At 47.9% G+C, this 16,442-nt stretch overlaps 1 protein-coding gene across 2 annotated transcripts; it reads left to right on the top strand.

Annotated features, from left to right (window-relative positions):
- Positions 1 to 104: 104 nt before the first annotated feature.
- Positions 105 to 6,952, top strand: C27H16orf54 (chromosome 27 C16orf54 homolog). 2 transcript variants are annotated; one of them, XM_055409845.2, is made up of 4 exons: positions 105 to 318; positions 3,373 to 3,553; positions 3,990 to 4,092; positions 4,667 to 6,952. In XM_055409845.2, exons 3-4 carry the CDS (start codon positions 4,066 to 4,068, stop codon positions 5,339 to 5,341), a joined length of 702 nt encoding a protein of 233 aa, XP_055265820.1. In that variant the 5' UTR covers positions 105 to 318; positions 3,373 to 3,553; positions 3,990 to 4,065; the 3' UTR covers positions 5,342 to 6,952. The 2 variants fall into 2 exon arrangements, with proteins under 2 accessions (XP_055265820.1, XP_055265821.1); XM_055409846.2 differs by lacking the exon at positions 105 to 318 and having other exon boundaries at positions 3,535 to 3,553; positions 3,990 to 4,039.
- The last annotated feature ends 9,490 nt before the right edge of the window (positions 6,953 to 16,442 follow it).

Raw genomic sequence — 16,442 nt, 5'->3', positions numbered from 1 at the left:
GATGAAATGTTCTGAAATTAGATGGCGATGATTGCACAATTTTGTGAATACCCTAAACACCATTGAATTGTATGCTTGAAAAGGGTGAAGTTTACCGTATGTGAATTGTATAGCTCAATAGAAACAATGATAAATAAATAAGCTTTGACCACCCAGTGCTGCTCTATGGAGACAGTGCAGCAGCGAGCAGTGAAGTGATGTATCTGAGATCCATGTGATACCCTTGGCATCATGATGGGAGAGCTGGAGGATGGACGAACTTGGATGGAGGAGTTTTCTAGAACCAGGATACACGTGAGTCCTCCAGTTGGATCTCAGGTGACTAATGACCCATAGAGTTAGTATTCCTTTCTGATGAATGAGGCAGTGATGGCCAGATATTCTGTAAAGGACATGAAGGTTGATGTTTTCTTAAGAGAGTCCATCTCCACCAGAATAAGGCTAAGTGTGGTCAGGCTCAGTACACACAGGAGTTGAGGAAAGTTGTGGGAGCCTCTGCAGCCCTCCTTTCTCCTAGAAACATCTGGGGGGCTGCAATGCATCAGAAGATGTAGGTTCAGGTATTGGCCACTGAAAGCCACAGACTGGATTATACCTCATTGACTTTCTTAGGGGCACCATGGCAGGAAAACAGGACCCACAAAAGCCACTGCATGGGCAGGAGCCCCACACATACTCAGCTCAACTGATTGCTCCTTCAAGATGCATCAGGTCCACTTACCTCCAGGTGGGGCTTCTGGTTAGGTCTGCAGAGAACTGTATTTGTTTTTTGTTAAATATTTATTTAACAGGTCATAGCATGCAGAATCTTCTATCTTCATTGCAGCATGCAGGATCTAGTTCCCCGACCAGGGATTGAGTTGGGGCCTCCTGCATTGGGAGCACAGATTCTGAGCTACTGGACCACTAGGGAAGTCCCTTTTTTGTTGTTGTTGTTTTAATATCAATGGCTGGAAACTTTATGTATTTATTTGCCAAATTGCACAGTTTACGAGGGATCTTAGTTCCCTAGCCAGGGATCAAACCTGTGCCACTTGCAGTGGAAGCACCAACTCAACCACTGGACTGCCAGGGGAGTCCCCATTTTAACAGTTTTTAAGTGTACAGTGCAGTAGCATTAAGGATAACCGTATTGCTGTGCAAACATCACCATCTTCAACCTGCAAAACTTTTTCATCTCCTCAAACTGAAATTCTAGATCCATTAAAGACAAACTCTTCATTTCCCCTTCTCTCAGCCCCTGGCAATCACCAGGGCTCTTTCTATCAAAGTTTGACTACCCTAAGAGCCTCACCTGAGTGGAATCATATAGTGTTTGTCCTTTTGTGTCTGGCTTATTTCACTTGGCATAATGTTTTCCAGGTTCATCCATGTTGTAGTATGTTTCAAAAGATCCTGCCTTTTTAGGCCTAAATAATATGTTACATAATTATAAACAACATTTTTAATATAAACATTTTGTTTACCCATTCATCCATCAATAGACATGTGAATTCATTTGAGTTCTTTCTTTTAGCTACTGTGAATAATGCTGCTATAAGCATTAGTGTGAAAATGTGTTGGAGTTTCTGCTTTTAATTCTTTTTTTAAATTTACTATTATTTTTTAAAATATTTATTTATTTGGCTGTCCCAGGTCTTAGTTGTGGCATGGGAGATCTAGCTCCCTGACCAGGGATTGAACCTGGGCCCCCTGCATTGGGAACAAAGAATCTTGGCCACCAGACCACCAGAAAAGCCCCTGCTTTCAATTCTTGTGCACATATGGAGACATAAAATTGCTAGACATATGGTAATTCTATATTTAATTTCTTGAGGAACCAGTTAAAAAAAGTTAAGCCTTTCTGCAAGTGATGAAAAACAGTTAAGAATCAAAACAGCCAGTTTGATACCCTGAGAACAAACAAACAGAAACATACCTGGTCTTTCTGGTTTTTAAAAATGTTTACTCTTCTAGTGGGCTTCCCGGGTGGCTCAGTGGTAAACAATCCGCCTGCCAATGCAGGAGATGCAGGTTCCATCCCTGGGTCTGGGAAGATCCCCTGGAGGAGGAAATGGCAACTCACTCTAGTATTCTTGCCTGGAGAATTCCATGGACAGAGGAGCCTGTCCATGAACTCACAAAAGAGTCGAACACAACTTAATGACTAAACAACAACAACTCCTAGTGCTTTAATTTTTTAAAGACAGATTATTTATAAGAAAACAGAAAAAACAATTTTCAGCTTTTATTTACTTGGAATTTATTTTAAAAAGAAAGCCTTTTGAATGCCATGAATACATGTGACATAAAATTTACCATCTTAATCATTTGCACATATCCAATTCAGTGGCATTAAGTTCAGGTTTTATTTTAAGGTTTATAATCTCATCCAATTCTAATCTCATTGGGTTTCTCATAGGTCATAAGGCACAGAGCCTTGGGACTCTCTTTCCTCCTACTCTTATCCCTGCTACATTCTGTACTCCTTCTGGCCCTTTCCTCAAAACCACAAGGACATAGCAGTCTGAGTCAGGCTGCCTTTGTGACCATCTTTTGTAATACACTAACATTTCAACATATTTTTGCTAACCCTTCACGTTAAATGGCTATCATTTTGCAAAATGAAATATGTATTCCTAGGAAGTGCTGTGCTGCATACAGGTTTTTTCCCCGAGAAGGGATTTATATCTGTAACCCCCGTCCTCTGATGGACATGAGGTCTAAGACTTAGGTCTCAACACATAACTTGTTTAGGGCTTATCTGTCCTCTATCAGTGAGGGAGTAGAACTAGACAATCTGTGAAAGGCTCAAAGTCCAGGAACTGATGATCTCTCCTTGACCCTCAGTGCGAAGAGGAAGGAGCGGAGATGGCAAATGTTCACAGTCTTGGTGGCTGTTGCTCAGTTGCTCAGTCGTGTTCGACTCTTTGTGACCCTGTAGACTGCAGCTCGCCAGGCTTCCTTGTCCTTCACAGTCTCCTGGAATTTGCTCAAACTCATGTCCATTAAATTGGAGATGCCACCCTACCATCTCAACCTCTGTCGCCCCCTTCTCCTCCTGCCCTCAATCTTTCCCAGCATCAGGGTCTTTCCAATGAGTCAGCTCTTCCCATCAGTTGGCCAAAGTACTGGAGCTTCAGCATCAGTCCTTCAATGAATATTCAGGGCTGATTTCCTTTAGGATTTGACTGGTTTGATCTCCAGGCTGTCCAAGGGACTCTCAAGAGTCTTCTCCAGCACCACAGTTGGAAAGCATCAATTCTTTGGCACTCAGCCTTCTTTGTGGTATATGATCTCACATCCCTACCTGACTACTGGAAAAACCGTAGCTTTGAGTATATGGACATTTGTCAGCAAAATGACGTCTCTGCTTTTTAATACGCTATCTAGGTTTGTCATAGGACCAAGCATCTTTTAATGTAATGGCTGCAGTCACCATCCACAGTGATCTTGGAGACAGGCCTAAGCACATTTTTTAACCTGGATCCTTCCCAGAAGCCTGCCGTTTTGGCTACCTGAGTCTCATCTCATAGCTATTTTCCAACTGAAATTGGGGCTACATGGTCTGAAGGTAAGGAGATATGTGTCCATGAAAAACACGGAGAAGATGGGGAAGCAGGAGGGGGTGGGGGCAGATAGCAACCGCGGGATTGGGGGAGGGCGCAGTGGGCAGGGCAAGGCCAGAGCAGCCACCTGGGAGCAAGTAGAAGGGGCCACCTTGGTGGTCGGGATGGGCTCTGGCTCTCTTTCTTGGCTTCCACGTATGTGTTCTGAGGTCTGGGGGCTGGCTATGGGGTGACACCGAGTTCGCAGAGCTACTGCCCATTCCGGCCCCACCCCTTGCCAGGAAACGCCTCCCCGCCCGCAGTGACCACATCCCCCCGCAGGTTGCCTGGGAAACGCTCTGCAGGGGCTGGGGGATCCAGGGCACAGTTGCCCAGCAACAGGTGGTGCCCTCCCTTCCGCCCTCATGTGAGGCAACTGTCCGGCACCCTCTGCTCACACAGGGAAGAGCGGCTCCGACGGAGAGCCAGGAGCCCGGGACCCACCGCCTGAGGTGAGGAGCACAGGAGGCCCCTGAAGATGGGGGACCAGGGGGACCGCCAGGAGGTGAGCAGAGACAAACAAGGCAGCGGGGTCGGGCAAGACTGGGCAAAGCTGGAGCGGCGGGGACGGGGGTAGAGGTGGCACCTGAGACCTGGCACAACGGCAAACCCAGGGGAGCCTGCAAAGGCCTAGACCAGCTCCAAGGAGAGTTGTGAAGGCCAAGGAGCAGCCCGGGTGCCAGCCGGGCCCACACACAGGGGCAGGGCTGGGATAGATCTCACTTCCTCACCCAGAACTTCCTCTTCCAGGCAAGACCTGAGGGGAGCTGAGAAGGAGGAGAGGAGCCCTCAGGGCCCTCTGAGTTTGAGCTGAGGCTCCCTGGAGTCTGGGAGGGAAATACAGCTTCCAGGAAGGGCCTGGGGATTCTGTCTCTCTGGCCATCTGGCTCCTTCCCGCCCGTTCTGGTTCTCCAGGCTCCTCTGTCTGCGTCGGTCTGTTTCTCGCCCAGATGTCTGGGAGCCCGGCACCCCTCTGTCTCTCTCCGCCCTGTGTTCACACACCTGTGGCCCCCCTCTGTCTCTCCTGGTGGTGTCAACCTTGTCTCAGGCACTTCCTCTCCTGACCGCTGTTTCCTCAGATGCCTCTGACCCCAGAGCCGCCCACAGGACAGACGGAGACCTTGTGGGCCCCGCTGCCCTGCGGACCCTGCATCCCCATCATGGTGGCCCTGGCTGCTCTGGCTGCCGTCTTCCTCCTGGCCACAGCCGTGTTGGCCGAACGCCTGTTTCGCCGCTCCCTCCGGCCGGACCCCAGCATCCGCGCACCTACCCTCGTGTGGCGCCCTGGAGGAGAGCTGTGGATCGAGCCCACAGGCACGCCCCGAGAGCGCTCCGAGGACTGGTATGGCTCGGAGGTCCCCCTGCTGACAGACCGGGCCCCAGACCCACCCGCCCAAGGGGGCACCTTGGAGGCACGAGCAACAGCCCCACCCGCCCTCTCAGACCCACACTCCCCTCCCAGCAGCCTGGTCCCCCAGATCCCACCCAATGCCCCAACCCAGAGCACCTTCTGGGGGCCCCAGACCTGGGAGGAGAGGCCCCAGGTCTGGGAGGAGAGGCCCCAGGCCCCAGGCCTGGTGAGTTGGGCTGAGCCTGAACAGAGGCCAGAGGCCTGTGGGTATCCTGGGAGCCCCCAGGCCCGGAGGGTGCGACCAGGAAGCCCCGATCTTGAATGGGGCCTGCAGCCTCGGGTCACCCTGGAGCAGATCTCAGCATTCTGGAGGCGTGAAGGCCGAAGCAGTGCGGGTTTCTGAATCCCCAGGGCCTTCCAGAGACCCTAGGGGGAGGCCCACCCTCAGAGGGACTTAAGATCCTGAGGCTCCCAAGAACTTGAGCTGACACCTGAGGTCCCCTTGGAGGAATGCCTGTCCCAAGCCTTTTACTTGTGGATTTCGGTTCCCCTGGATCTGGGCCTGGGAGGCCTGGATGTGGACAGAGCCTGTGCTTTGGCAGGAACTCAGTGGTGTCTTTGCTTAGCTGCCAGGGGCTGTGGCACAGAGAACTGGATTTGGGGCTGTCTCACTCCAGAACTCTTGCCTAGAAAATCCCATGGATGGAGGAGCCTGATAGGCTGCAGTCCATGGGGTTGCTAAGAGTCCGACACGACTGAGCGACTTCACTTTCACTTTTCACTTTCATACCTTGGAGAAGGGAATGGCAACCCATGCCAGTGTTCTTGCCTGGAGAATCCCAGGGATGGGGCAGCCTGGTGGGCTGCTGTTTGTGGGGTCACACAGAGTCAGATACGACTGAAGTGACGCAGCAGCAGCAGCTGGTGACTCAGGCAGTAAAGAATCTGCCTGTGATGTGGGAGACCCAGGTTCGATCCCTGGGTCGGGAAGAACCCCTGCAGAAGGAAATGACAACCCACTCCAGCATTCTTGCCTGGGAAATGCCATGGACAGAGGAGCCTGGCAGGCTACAGTCCATGTGGTTGCCAAGGGTCTGACACAACTGAGTGGCTAACACTGCATCAGAAGCTGCCAAGATCACACTTCAGATTAAGAACTCAAGGTACCAGACAGGAAGGAAATAGAATCAACACAGCGGCTTCCACCCTTCTTCTGCATGTACCTGAGAGCTGACACTGGAGTGAAGGGTCCCATAGATGCTGAAGAACAGACTGTGGTGATGATGAGTGTCAGCCACTAGCAGGAGAGACAGAAATTCAGCTTCCCAGGCCCCCATCATCCCACCAGAAAAACACAGAGAGGTCAACATCCAACAGAGCATCTTATTAGATACAAACTGTGGCTTTGGCCCCCAACTGGTGACAGGAGGCCTTGTCTTGCCTGCAGTGGGATCTACAGTCTGAAAAAGGCCAGCGGGCAGCAAGTCCTCTTGAGGCATCTCAGCCCTCTGGATCTTACCCCTCCACAAGGGCGGAGGCCCAATCCAAGGAGATCTGAGTTTGATCCAATGAGGAAGGAACACTCTCCTGGAACAAGGCAGCTCCCAAAACAGCGTCCCTGGCCATCTTCCCTCCCAGCTCACTAGCCAGAGCTGCCCCAAGACAGGCTTACTTATAATGCTCCACCCCACAAAAATAGAGCCCCCATATCTGTATCAGCTGACCTCCCCTTTGGGCAGGGAGCCAGGAGTTGGGGGTGGGGTGGGGGCAGGCCAAGGAATTTCCATTCTCTGGGATCTGACTTCTCAAACCTCAGTCCTGAATGTTAGGATTTCTGCCATATCAGTTGACCACCTGTATTTTATATTTTTCTTTACACACGGTTTACTGTTTGCTTAATCAATTTATTTTACAAGGAATCTGTTGTGTATCATTTCTGTAAATGGAAAACCAAGTACCCCTGGGCAGAAATAGAAGGTTAAACACGGAAATAAATACAATGTAAACAAAGATATCAAGTTCTAAGTAGACTTGATTTCCTGCTGGAGGCATTGACCTAGAGATTTGCCCTTTCTTTGTTAAAAGGATCAACAGTGTTGTTGAGTTGATAAATCCTGTCGACTCTTTGCGACCCCATGGACTGTAGCCCTCCAGGCTCCTCTGCCCATGGGATTTCCCAGTTAAGAGTACTGGAAAACTCTTGCCGTTTCCTTCTCCAGGGGTATCTTCCCAACCCACGGATCGACCCAGGGATCAATCCTGCATTGGCAGGTGGGTCCTTTACTGCTGAGGCACCAGGGAAGCCCTGTCAGCAGTGTTAGAAAAGTGGCAGACACTCTAGCGCCATCCTGAAACCTGCCCCCAGATGACAGCCCTGCCCCGGGAGCAGCCATCCTGTGCGACTTAATGCTGGCCAGGAGTCCCGCCCCCAAGTTCATCCACACCCAGGAAATGCTGGGGGGTAGAGGCCAACACTCTGCTCTTCATGCCAGGAGGGACGGGAGCCTCCCTTCTCACTGCTTGGATGTCAGAAGTTGGAGGAGCAGTCAGGGAATCAACACCCCCACCTCCTGTCCCACCAGTGGCTGAGGACCCTCCGCTCCTCCCACCTCACACTCATCCCGTCTGTGTTCCTCCCAGCCTGGCCCGGGGAGTGGAGGAATCAGACCTGACCCCGCCTTCAGGGAGCTCTCAGTCTCTCTTTGAGTGGCAGGCGTGGCGGTGGAGGGAGGTGAGATAAGACCGGAAGACACTAGTGATACAAGATCAGTCCCATCTCTGTCACTCACAATTGGCTAACAGTGTCACTTCTCCTTGTCACCATCAGCTAACCAGACTGTTGTAGGGACTCCACCCACGAGGTGTGAACGGTCCCCCAGGGAACTGAAAGCTCAGAGCTTAGATGCCTGTGCACCAAGGGCTCAGCAGAGGGACAAGGCCCCAGTGCTCTGATCTGGCTCTATCACCCACTCACTTGGAGAAAAGTAATTTTTGTATTACTGGGCCTCACATTCTTTCTCGTGACACAGAGAGTTGAAAGTTAAACCAATGCTCTATTGGAGCTTTCCTAGCTGTGACGTCTAAGGATACAATGAAATGAAAGATGGACTCATACACTCACGTGTGGATGAATGTCATCTTCCTGAGGCAGAGTCCAACTTGCTGTTCCCAAAATCTCCTTTATGTCCCCAGACCCAGAACAGGATCTAAAATATAGCAGAAGCCCAAAGAAAGGGGAAGGGGAATGACTGTATAAACAGATGCATTCATTTTACTCTCTTTTTCCTTTTTTTTTGGCTGCGCTCCGTGGCACATGGGATCCTTGTTCCCCGACCAGGGATAAAACTCATGTCCCCTGCATTGGAAACTTGAAGTCTTAACCACTGGACCACCAGGGAAGTCCTCCTTTCTCCTCTTTATTTTGAACCTCTCTTCATTTTTAACACTGTCTTGTTACTTTCTTATGTTGAGTCCTTCCTCTACGCCTTTCAGCATTTAAAATGTACTTCTTCAGGACTTCCCTGGTGATCCAGTGGTTAAGACTCTGCGTTTCCAGTGCAAGGGATGCGGGTTCGATTCCTAGTCAGGGAACTAAGATCCCACATGCTACATGGCCAAGAATTAGAAACAAATGAACAAAACCATAAAAATAAAGCGTCCTTCCTGAATGGTCCTTTACCTAATAACTCTGTAGTCTTGAGTCAAGTTCTAGAGTGTCTGCTCACTCTCATTCGTGGCTTCCTCTTATGTTTTCTAAGTTGGGGCTATGAACTCAGCTTCAGCAGGGCCTTATCTGTGGAAATCCATGTGACCAGCTCCAGGGTGTCTCTTTAGAGAGCTTCTATGTTTGCTCCAGTCAAGGATGCTTCAGGGGAACCACCAAGCCTGGACCACATTATTTGTTCATTTTTATTTGGGCTTCCAAGACTATACAAATCGTATAAATTTGAACCCCAGATTTCAATGAAGGCACATCTTTGCTTATGAACTCTCAGGGGAGCCTTTCCATTGCCACCAGTTCTCAGGGTGTGACCCACCAGGTTCTTTTGTGCTCCATGGGCTGACGGAAAGGTTTTTGCTTTTTTTTTTTTTTTCTAGTCTGCATTTTCATTGAGAGTGTCACCCTTTAGGGGACTGAGCTGAATATTAGGGTCTCAGTTTTCAGTGCCTGAGGTAAATCTTCTTCTCCAAAATATAGGTGGAGGTAAACCCCAAACTCCTTCTTTTTGCCAATATCTGCAACTGGCCATGAGCTCCCCCAGCTCTGGTTTTTGATTTCCTCTTTGTGTGTGGCTCCGGGGGTTCCCCTTAGTTTCTTGAAACTCAGCTGTGTTTTGTAAAGGATGTTTGCTTGATTTTATGCAGCATTTCTAGATGTTTCACAGCAGGCATGTGCTTGTCAGATTAATACCATTCACAAAATCACCAAAAACAAACAGACGATTTCCTCTATAACCAAGGTCAAATCTTCACAGCTAGACTTCTGGAAGCCGTCTGTCCTAGCAGGCTACATTTGCTCCTCCCCCCATCACTCTGTAACCTGCTGCAGGCTTCTATACACTTCCAGCATTCTCCAGAAACTGCTTTTCCCAAAACCATGACATGCATATGTTAATCAAAGGACACTACTCAGTCTCCTGTGAGCATCTTAGATATTTTGATTCCCTATCTTTCTTTTGGCCACACCACATATCATGGGGGATCTAGTTGCCTGACCAGGGATCGAAGGTGAGTCCACTGCATTGGGAGCGAGGAGTCTTAGCCATTGGACCACCAGGGAAGTCCCTGGATCAGATAACGTTTCATGTCCCTGTACACTGTAGAATATTTTGCAGCATCTCTAGTTGTGAGGAGATGTCTGTGGGCATTGCCATATGTCACCTGGGGTGGGGTGGGGAGGGGAACCAACCTCTCAGATCTAAGTGACGCATTTTAATCAATTAACGCACCTGCACACAGAGTTTGTAAACTGTCCAGGGAAAGGTCCATTGGGTAACTAGACCCACTCAGCTGCCAGGTAGAACCATGTGTGCCTCCTCTTACTGATTTTCAGGGGCACCAAAAAAGGATTAAGATGAAGAGATAAAACAACCAACCCTGGAGGAAATGATAGGGATAGAATTGGATAGTTAAACAAGTAGTTGGAGAAGTCCCAATAGGGGACTATAGACAGAGAAGGAAACCTAGGCAACTTTGGGAGGGCCTTGGAAAAGAGTCTGATGCTAGGAGGGATTGGGAGTGGGAGGAGATGGGGACGACAGAGAATGAGATGGCTGGATGGCATCACCGACTCGATGAACATGAGTTTGAGTGAACTCCGGGAGTTGGTGATGGACAGGGAGGCCTGGCGTGCTCTGATTCATGGGGTCGCAAAGAGTTGGACATGACTGAGCGACTGAACTGAACTGTAAGTTAATGATAGCTCAAGAAAGCTACTGGGGGAAGGAAATGGCAACCCACTCCAGTGTTCTTGTCTGGAGAATCCCAGGGACAGAGGAGCCTGGTGGGCTGCCATCTATGGGGTCACACAGGGTCGGACACAACTGAAGCGACTTAGCAGCAGCAGCAGCAAGAAAGCTATTGGACCATTATTCAATGAAGCAAGCTTGCTTAATTATAAAACCATAACACACTAAACAAACCCGCAAGATATGCCCCAGGCCACTAGATGGAAGAAATGTCACCATTCTTCTACGAACAGATAATCCTCGTTTGACCTCATAGGTCAGACACTTTCCTGCCATGAGGACCTAATGTGCCTTACATCCGCATCTCCATCTACCTGAAGAAGGCAGTCTTCTCCCCTCCCCTTTTTTCATTATAAATGGTCTCCCACTCAATCCTCAGGGCAGAGCTCCCTCACCTGCCCACTTGCATCTCTTAAAACCAGTCTATATTAGTAAATCTACTTCTTGCTATCACTTTGCCTCTTGCTGAATTCCTTCTGCACTGAGACACAAAGAACCTGACCCTCAGTAAGTCCAGACATCGGGTGAGTGATTCTAATTAAAAAATTGTGGATTCAAGTCCCAAACTGGGTTTTGGCTGGGTACAAGTCCCAATCTGATGTAAATGTTTTCAGAAACAAATAAGATAATACACCATGAAACCAGCAGAGGCTTCTAAGGAGACAGTGCGTCACAATGTCTTTTGTAATTGAAAATTATAAATTATAATATAAATTGGAAATTGCAAATTTGATTGCCCAAATGAAAAAATTAATCAAAAGAATGTATGGGCGGAAAAGGCTTTTAAACATCTCTCAGGATGTAGAGGAAAATAAATGGAAAACATGTAAGAAAAGTTAAGAGATGAAGGAACAGTTCATTTAATATTTACCTAGGGGCTTCCCTGGTGGTCCAGTGGCTAAGACTCTGTGCTCCCAATCCAGAGGGGCCTGGTTGGGGAGCTAGATCCCACACGGTACAACAAAGATGGGAGATTCTGTGTGCCACAACTAAAACCTGGCTGGATCTTAGAAAAAGCAAAGGAATTCCAAAAATAATCTATTTTTGCTTCATTGACTATGTTAAACCTTTGACAGTGTCACAACAAACTGTGGAAAATTCTTAAAGAGATGGGAATACCAGACCACCTTACTTGCCTCCTGAGAAACCTGTATGCAGGACAAGAAGAAATAAAGCCAGACATGGAACAATAGACTGGTTCAAAATTGGAAAAGGAATATGTCAAGCCTGTACGTTGTCACCCTGTACATTTAACTTATATGCAAAGTACATCATGCGAAATGCCAGGCGGGATGATTCACAAACTGGAATCAAGATTGCCTGGTGAAATATCAATGACCTCAGATATGCAGATGACACCACTTTAATGGCAGAAAGCAAAGAGGAACTAAAGAGCCTCTTGATGAAGGTGAAAGAGGAGAGTGAAAGTGCTGGCTTAAAACTCAACATTCGAAAAATGAAGATCATGGCATCTGGTCCCATCACTTCATGGCAAATAGATGGGGAAACAAGGGAAACAATGACAAACTTTATTTTCTTAGGCTCCAAAATCACTATGGACAGTGACTGCAGCCACGAAATTAAAAGACGATTTCTCCCTGGAAGAAAAGCTGTGACAAACCTAGACAGCGTTTTACAAACAGAGACATCACTGATCTGACAAAGGTCTGTATAGTTCAAAGCTATGGTTTTTCCAGTAGTCATGTAAGGATGAGAGACCACAGACCATAAAGAAGGCTGAGTGCCAAAGAATTGATGCTTTTGAACTGTGGTGCTGGAGAAGACTCTTGAGAGTCCTGTGGACTGCAAGGAGATCAAACCAGTCAAGTCATAAAGGAAATCAACCCTAAATACTCATTGATAAGACTGATGCTGAGGCTGAAGCTCCAATACTTTGGCCACCTGATGTGAAGAGCCGACTCATTAGAAAAGATCCTTATGCTGGGAAAGACTGAGGGCAAGAGAAGGGGGTGACAGAGGATGAAATGGTTAGATGGCATCACTCAATGGACATGAATTTGAGCAAATTCAAGGAGGTAGTAAAGGACAGGGAAGCCTGGTTTATTGCAGTTCATGGAATCGCAAAGAGTCGGACATGACTTAGTGACTGAACAAAGAACAGAAGAATTATACAGATTCATCTGTATAATTACAGATTACAAAACTATCTGGCGCTCAGCAAGGTAAAATTCACCACATCTCGAAAGCAGTAATAAGTGAAAAAGACAGGAGGATAAATGAACTGTCAGAAAAGATTATGTGTTTTTTTGGTTCTATTTTAATTATTGTATCCAGAGCATCACAGAACTGTTGCCTCAGATAGTTCGCAAAAACAGTTCTTTTGCATTTTCTACCTTTCCCCCAATGGGCTTGTCATCCTTTGAAATTAGATTGGAATTTAAAAATGCAAGACTTGGTCTCACCCTTGAAATCTTCCATCCATTTGGATAATTACTATACCAATAATACAAAAATAACTTTAGTGCAATCCTTTACCTAAAAAAGCTGCCAAAGCTCAATGAATTCTCCTTCTGGCTTCTAATATTCCGAGAAAACAAAGCAAATCATGCAAAAAATAAAATAGATATTTCTGGTTATTGGTGAGATTACAGTTAAGGGGCTTTAAAATTGTTTTTTGTTTTGATGTGGGAAGCATGATTTTTATCCAGCCTTTAAGAAATCAACATTATTCTTTCCTTACTTATTTTTGGCTACGATGGGTCTTCGTTACTGCAAGGGCTTTCTCTAATCTCCCTGTGCAGGTTTCTCATCCCAGTGGTTTCTCTCACAGGCTCAGTAGTTGTGGAGAACGGGCTTAGTTGCCCCACAGCATGTGGAATCTTCCCGGACAAGGGATCGAACCCATGTCCCCTGCATTGGCAGGCGGATTCTTAACCACTGGACCGCCAGGGAAGTTTCAGCATTGTTCTTTATATACTGATGTAGTATTCCCAAAGAATCTTTTCTTTGGTTAATAAGCAGTCAAATATTAAGAAGCAAGTGACTTACGAGAGAGATCTTTGTTGGTGCTAAGTCTTTTGAAAATTTTAGTTCAAGAGCTGGAAGAAGAAATAGGTTACCCAGTGACCCACCAAACGAGAGGTACATAAGAGGATCTCTGCCTCTGATCACTCCCTGAGTGTGCTATACTAGATCCAGGGATCCAAAGAGCACTACCCACCTGAGATAAAGCCCACGCTACCTGGAGTAAATCTACTGTGCACAGAGATCAGAGGAGATGTTATTCAGAGCCTCACGGTCAGATCCTCTTCAGATCTTTGAAGTTTGGTTTTACAAGCTGAGTGAGTTACTTAAGGCCTCAGAAAGCAGCTTTTAAAAGCAGTTACTGAGTAACTGCCAAAATGTTTATTCCTAAAATGTTTATTCCTCAGGAAGTGATTGGAACAATATACGGAGACATTGAAACATTTATGGAATTTTACCTACTGTATTGTCTTGAAAGGCTAGCAATACATTAATACACATGTCCACACCATATAATAACACAGTGGGATTTTTTTAAAGATCCAAAGTTGAATTGTTTTCAGATACAGTTTGGTTTGCTAATAATGTCTTGCTGTTTTTAAATGCTTTCAGCTTTCTCTGGCCTGGACTCACTAAAGCTCATGCCCATTGAGTTCACTGGCTCTGCCAACCTAGTTTGATCTCTTGTCTTCCCTGACCCTGTACACTTAGTGTTCCAGTTGCTGGGTTGGGTGGAGGGGGGGGAAGGGAAATGGATGCATGGAAGGGGGGTGGGTGGATGGAAGCGGCCTGGGCAGGTGAGTAAATGTTAGCAGAATGGGGTGGGGGAGGTGTAGAGCATGGAAAGTTTGGTGAGTTGAATGAGTCTTGGTCTCTGGAGTACACAGGGTCTTGAAGTCACTGAGATACCTTAAGCAGTTGGAGGGGGATCTGATGAGGGGATTAAGCTGGAAAAGTGGGTGGAAGACACGCCTGGTGCACATCCCTCCTCAGCTTTCCTTCTTGGGCAGATGCTGAGCATTATTCATAAAGGAAGATGCAATCAGAGCAGAATGGACGGTGCTGTGACTGCAGTGCCCTCTGGTGGCCATGAGGGTTCTTAGGCATTTTTTTCATTGTCTAAAAGACCCTGATGCTGGGAGGGATTGGGGGCAGGAGGAGAAGGGGACAACAGAGGATGAGATGGCTGGATGGCATCACCGACTCGATGGACATGAGTTTGAGTGAACTCCAGGAGTTGGTGATGGACAGCGAAGCCTGGCGTGTTGCAATCGCAAAGAGTCGGACACGACTGAGGGACTGAATTGAACTGAACTGAACTGATTCTCCCCTCACCACTCCATTAGCTGTTCTCTTCCCCTACCCCGCCCCGCCCACACACAGAGCCCCCCACTAGAATATAAACTCCATGAGACCAGGGCTTTTTCACCGTTTGCTCATTGTTGTATATCCAGCGTTTAGGATAGTGCCTGGCACATAGTAGGCTTTCAACAAATACTTATTTTTGAATCTGCTCCTCCACTTTATTGACCCTGAGCAGCATTCTTAACTTCATAAAGCCTCAGTTTCCTGAGCAAATTGGAGATATTAACATCCCCACTCCCATAAGCATGAACTGAGAACTAGACCTACCCATGCTGAGCAAGGGCCCCCAGTTAAATAAATGTGTGTTCCCTTCCCCCCCAGCAGCCAGCAGTGATTAATGCCTTGATATGCACCTGATTTGATGGGCATGTTTGCTTTAATGGGCATGCTGGATAGGGGGCAGCCTGTGGAAGTCATCTGAGCCTAGTCTCAGGCTGAGGGAAGAAGGAAGATACCAGATAGATAGAGACTTCGGCCATTCACCCCTGTCTCCTCCCCCTCATGGCCACACCCAGTTCTTCCTCTGGCCCTGAACCCATCAGGCTCCATCTGCCCTCTGAGCCTTTGCAGATGCTGTTTCTCCTACCTGCCCTCCCTTCTTGCTAACCACCTGCCATGACCCACATTCAAGCCCTCTGAGTAGCGGTATCAGCCTTCCCTTGGCCTGCCTACAGCCACTCTGGCCCCCTCAAATAGATCTTCCTGCAAATATGCTTATCTCATTTTCCAGCTTCAATCTGATTGTTCTCGGGACAGAGTCCAAGTCCTCTGACCTACCATTTTGTGGTCTGGATGCTGCCCAGCTCCTAGTCATCTCGCCTCTCCTGATCTCAGCTTCAAATCTTAACCAAACAATCCAAGCCATTTCCCACTTCTGACCCTTTGCCCACACAGTCTCCTCTGCCTGGAAATCCACCCTTGCAAGGAGAGAATGAATTACTTTTGCCTTCCCAAGCTCCCTTTTCTGCTAGGGAGGTGGAGGAATCCCCTCCTAGTGCTTGCATTTAGGATCAGGGTGGGAGGACTGGTCCATTTGTCTGTTCAAGGGTGAGCTTGAGATTCAGCCTGGCAGCTTGCTTTTTTCTATTTTAATTGGGATGCTGTGGGTGCCGCCCACATTCTCCAGTTGGCCACAGTTTGCTCCCCTGCATCTTCTTCCAGCCTCCCCCATTTGTCTCATGTGCTTGGATCCTAGAGGCATTTTAGTTTGAGACTCCTAGTACATGTCTCCCTTCTGCCTCTGCTAGACTCTGACTCCCTCTTGAGCCCAAGGGTTTTGCCTTTCAGTTCCCTGCTCATCTTGGGTCCCCATTTCTGTCCTGACACCCAGTTCCATGAGGTTTCAGTTATCCCCCTGCATGTCGGAGGAGTCAGTCCTCGAAGATCTAAGATCCCTGGAGCAGGAAAGGCTACCTAGCGGAGAGTGTCCTTGTTTCCCTGGAGGCAGGACAGGAGGGCCCTGGGGTGGAAGTTTATATCGCAGCATAGGTGTAGCCCAGGTGGCATCTCTGGTCCATGTCCTGTGAGAATAGCCCCTTTAGTTGAGGACATCAGCCAAGGTAGCGGCCACTTCTGCCCGGCATCCTTGCTAGATGAATCTCCACTGTGTGCTCAGAGTCTGGCCATGGCAGGCGCTCAGCACACATCTGATGCTTGAAAGATGAAGGTATTGGCCTGTCTGGAGCT

This window comes from Moschus berezovskii, chromosome 27, assembly GCF_049115385.1.
Source record: "Moschus berezovskii isolate FMDL1 chromosome 27, NW_MosBer_1.0, whole genome shotgun sequence".
In the NCBI taxonomy this organism is placed as follows: Eukaryota; Metazoa; Chordata; class Mammalia; order Artiodactyla; family Moschidae; genus Moschus; species Moschus berezovskii.
The sequence above is the reverse complement of the archived record's forward strand: the minus strand, read 5'-3'. Positions and strand labels throughout refer to the sequence as shown.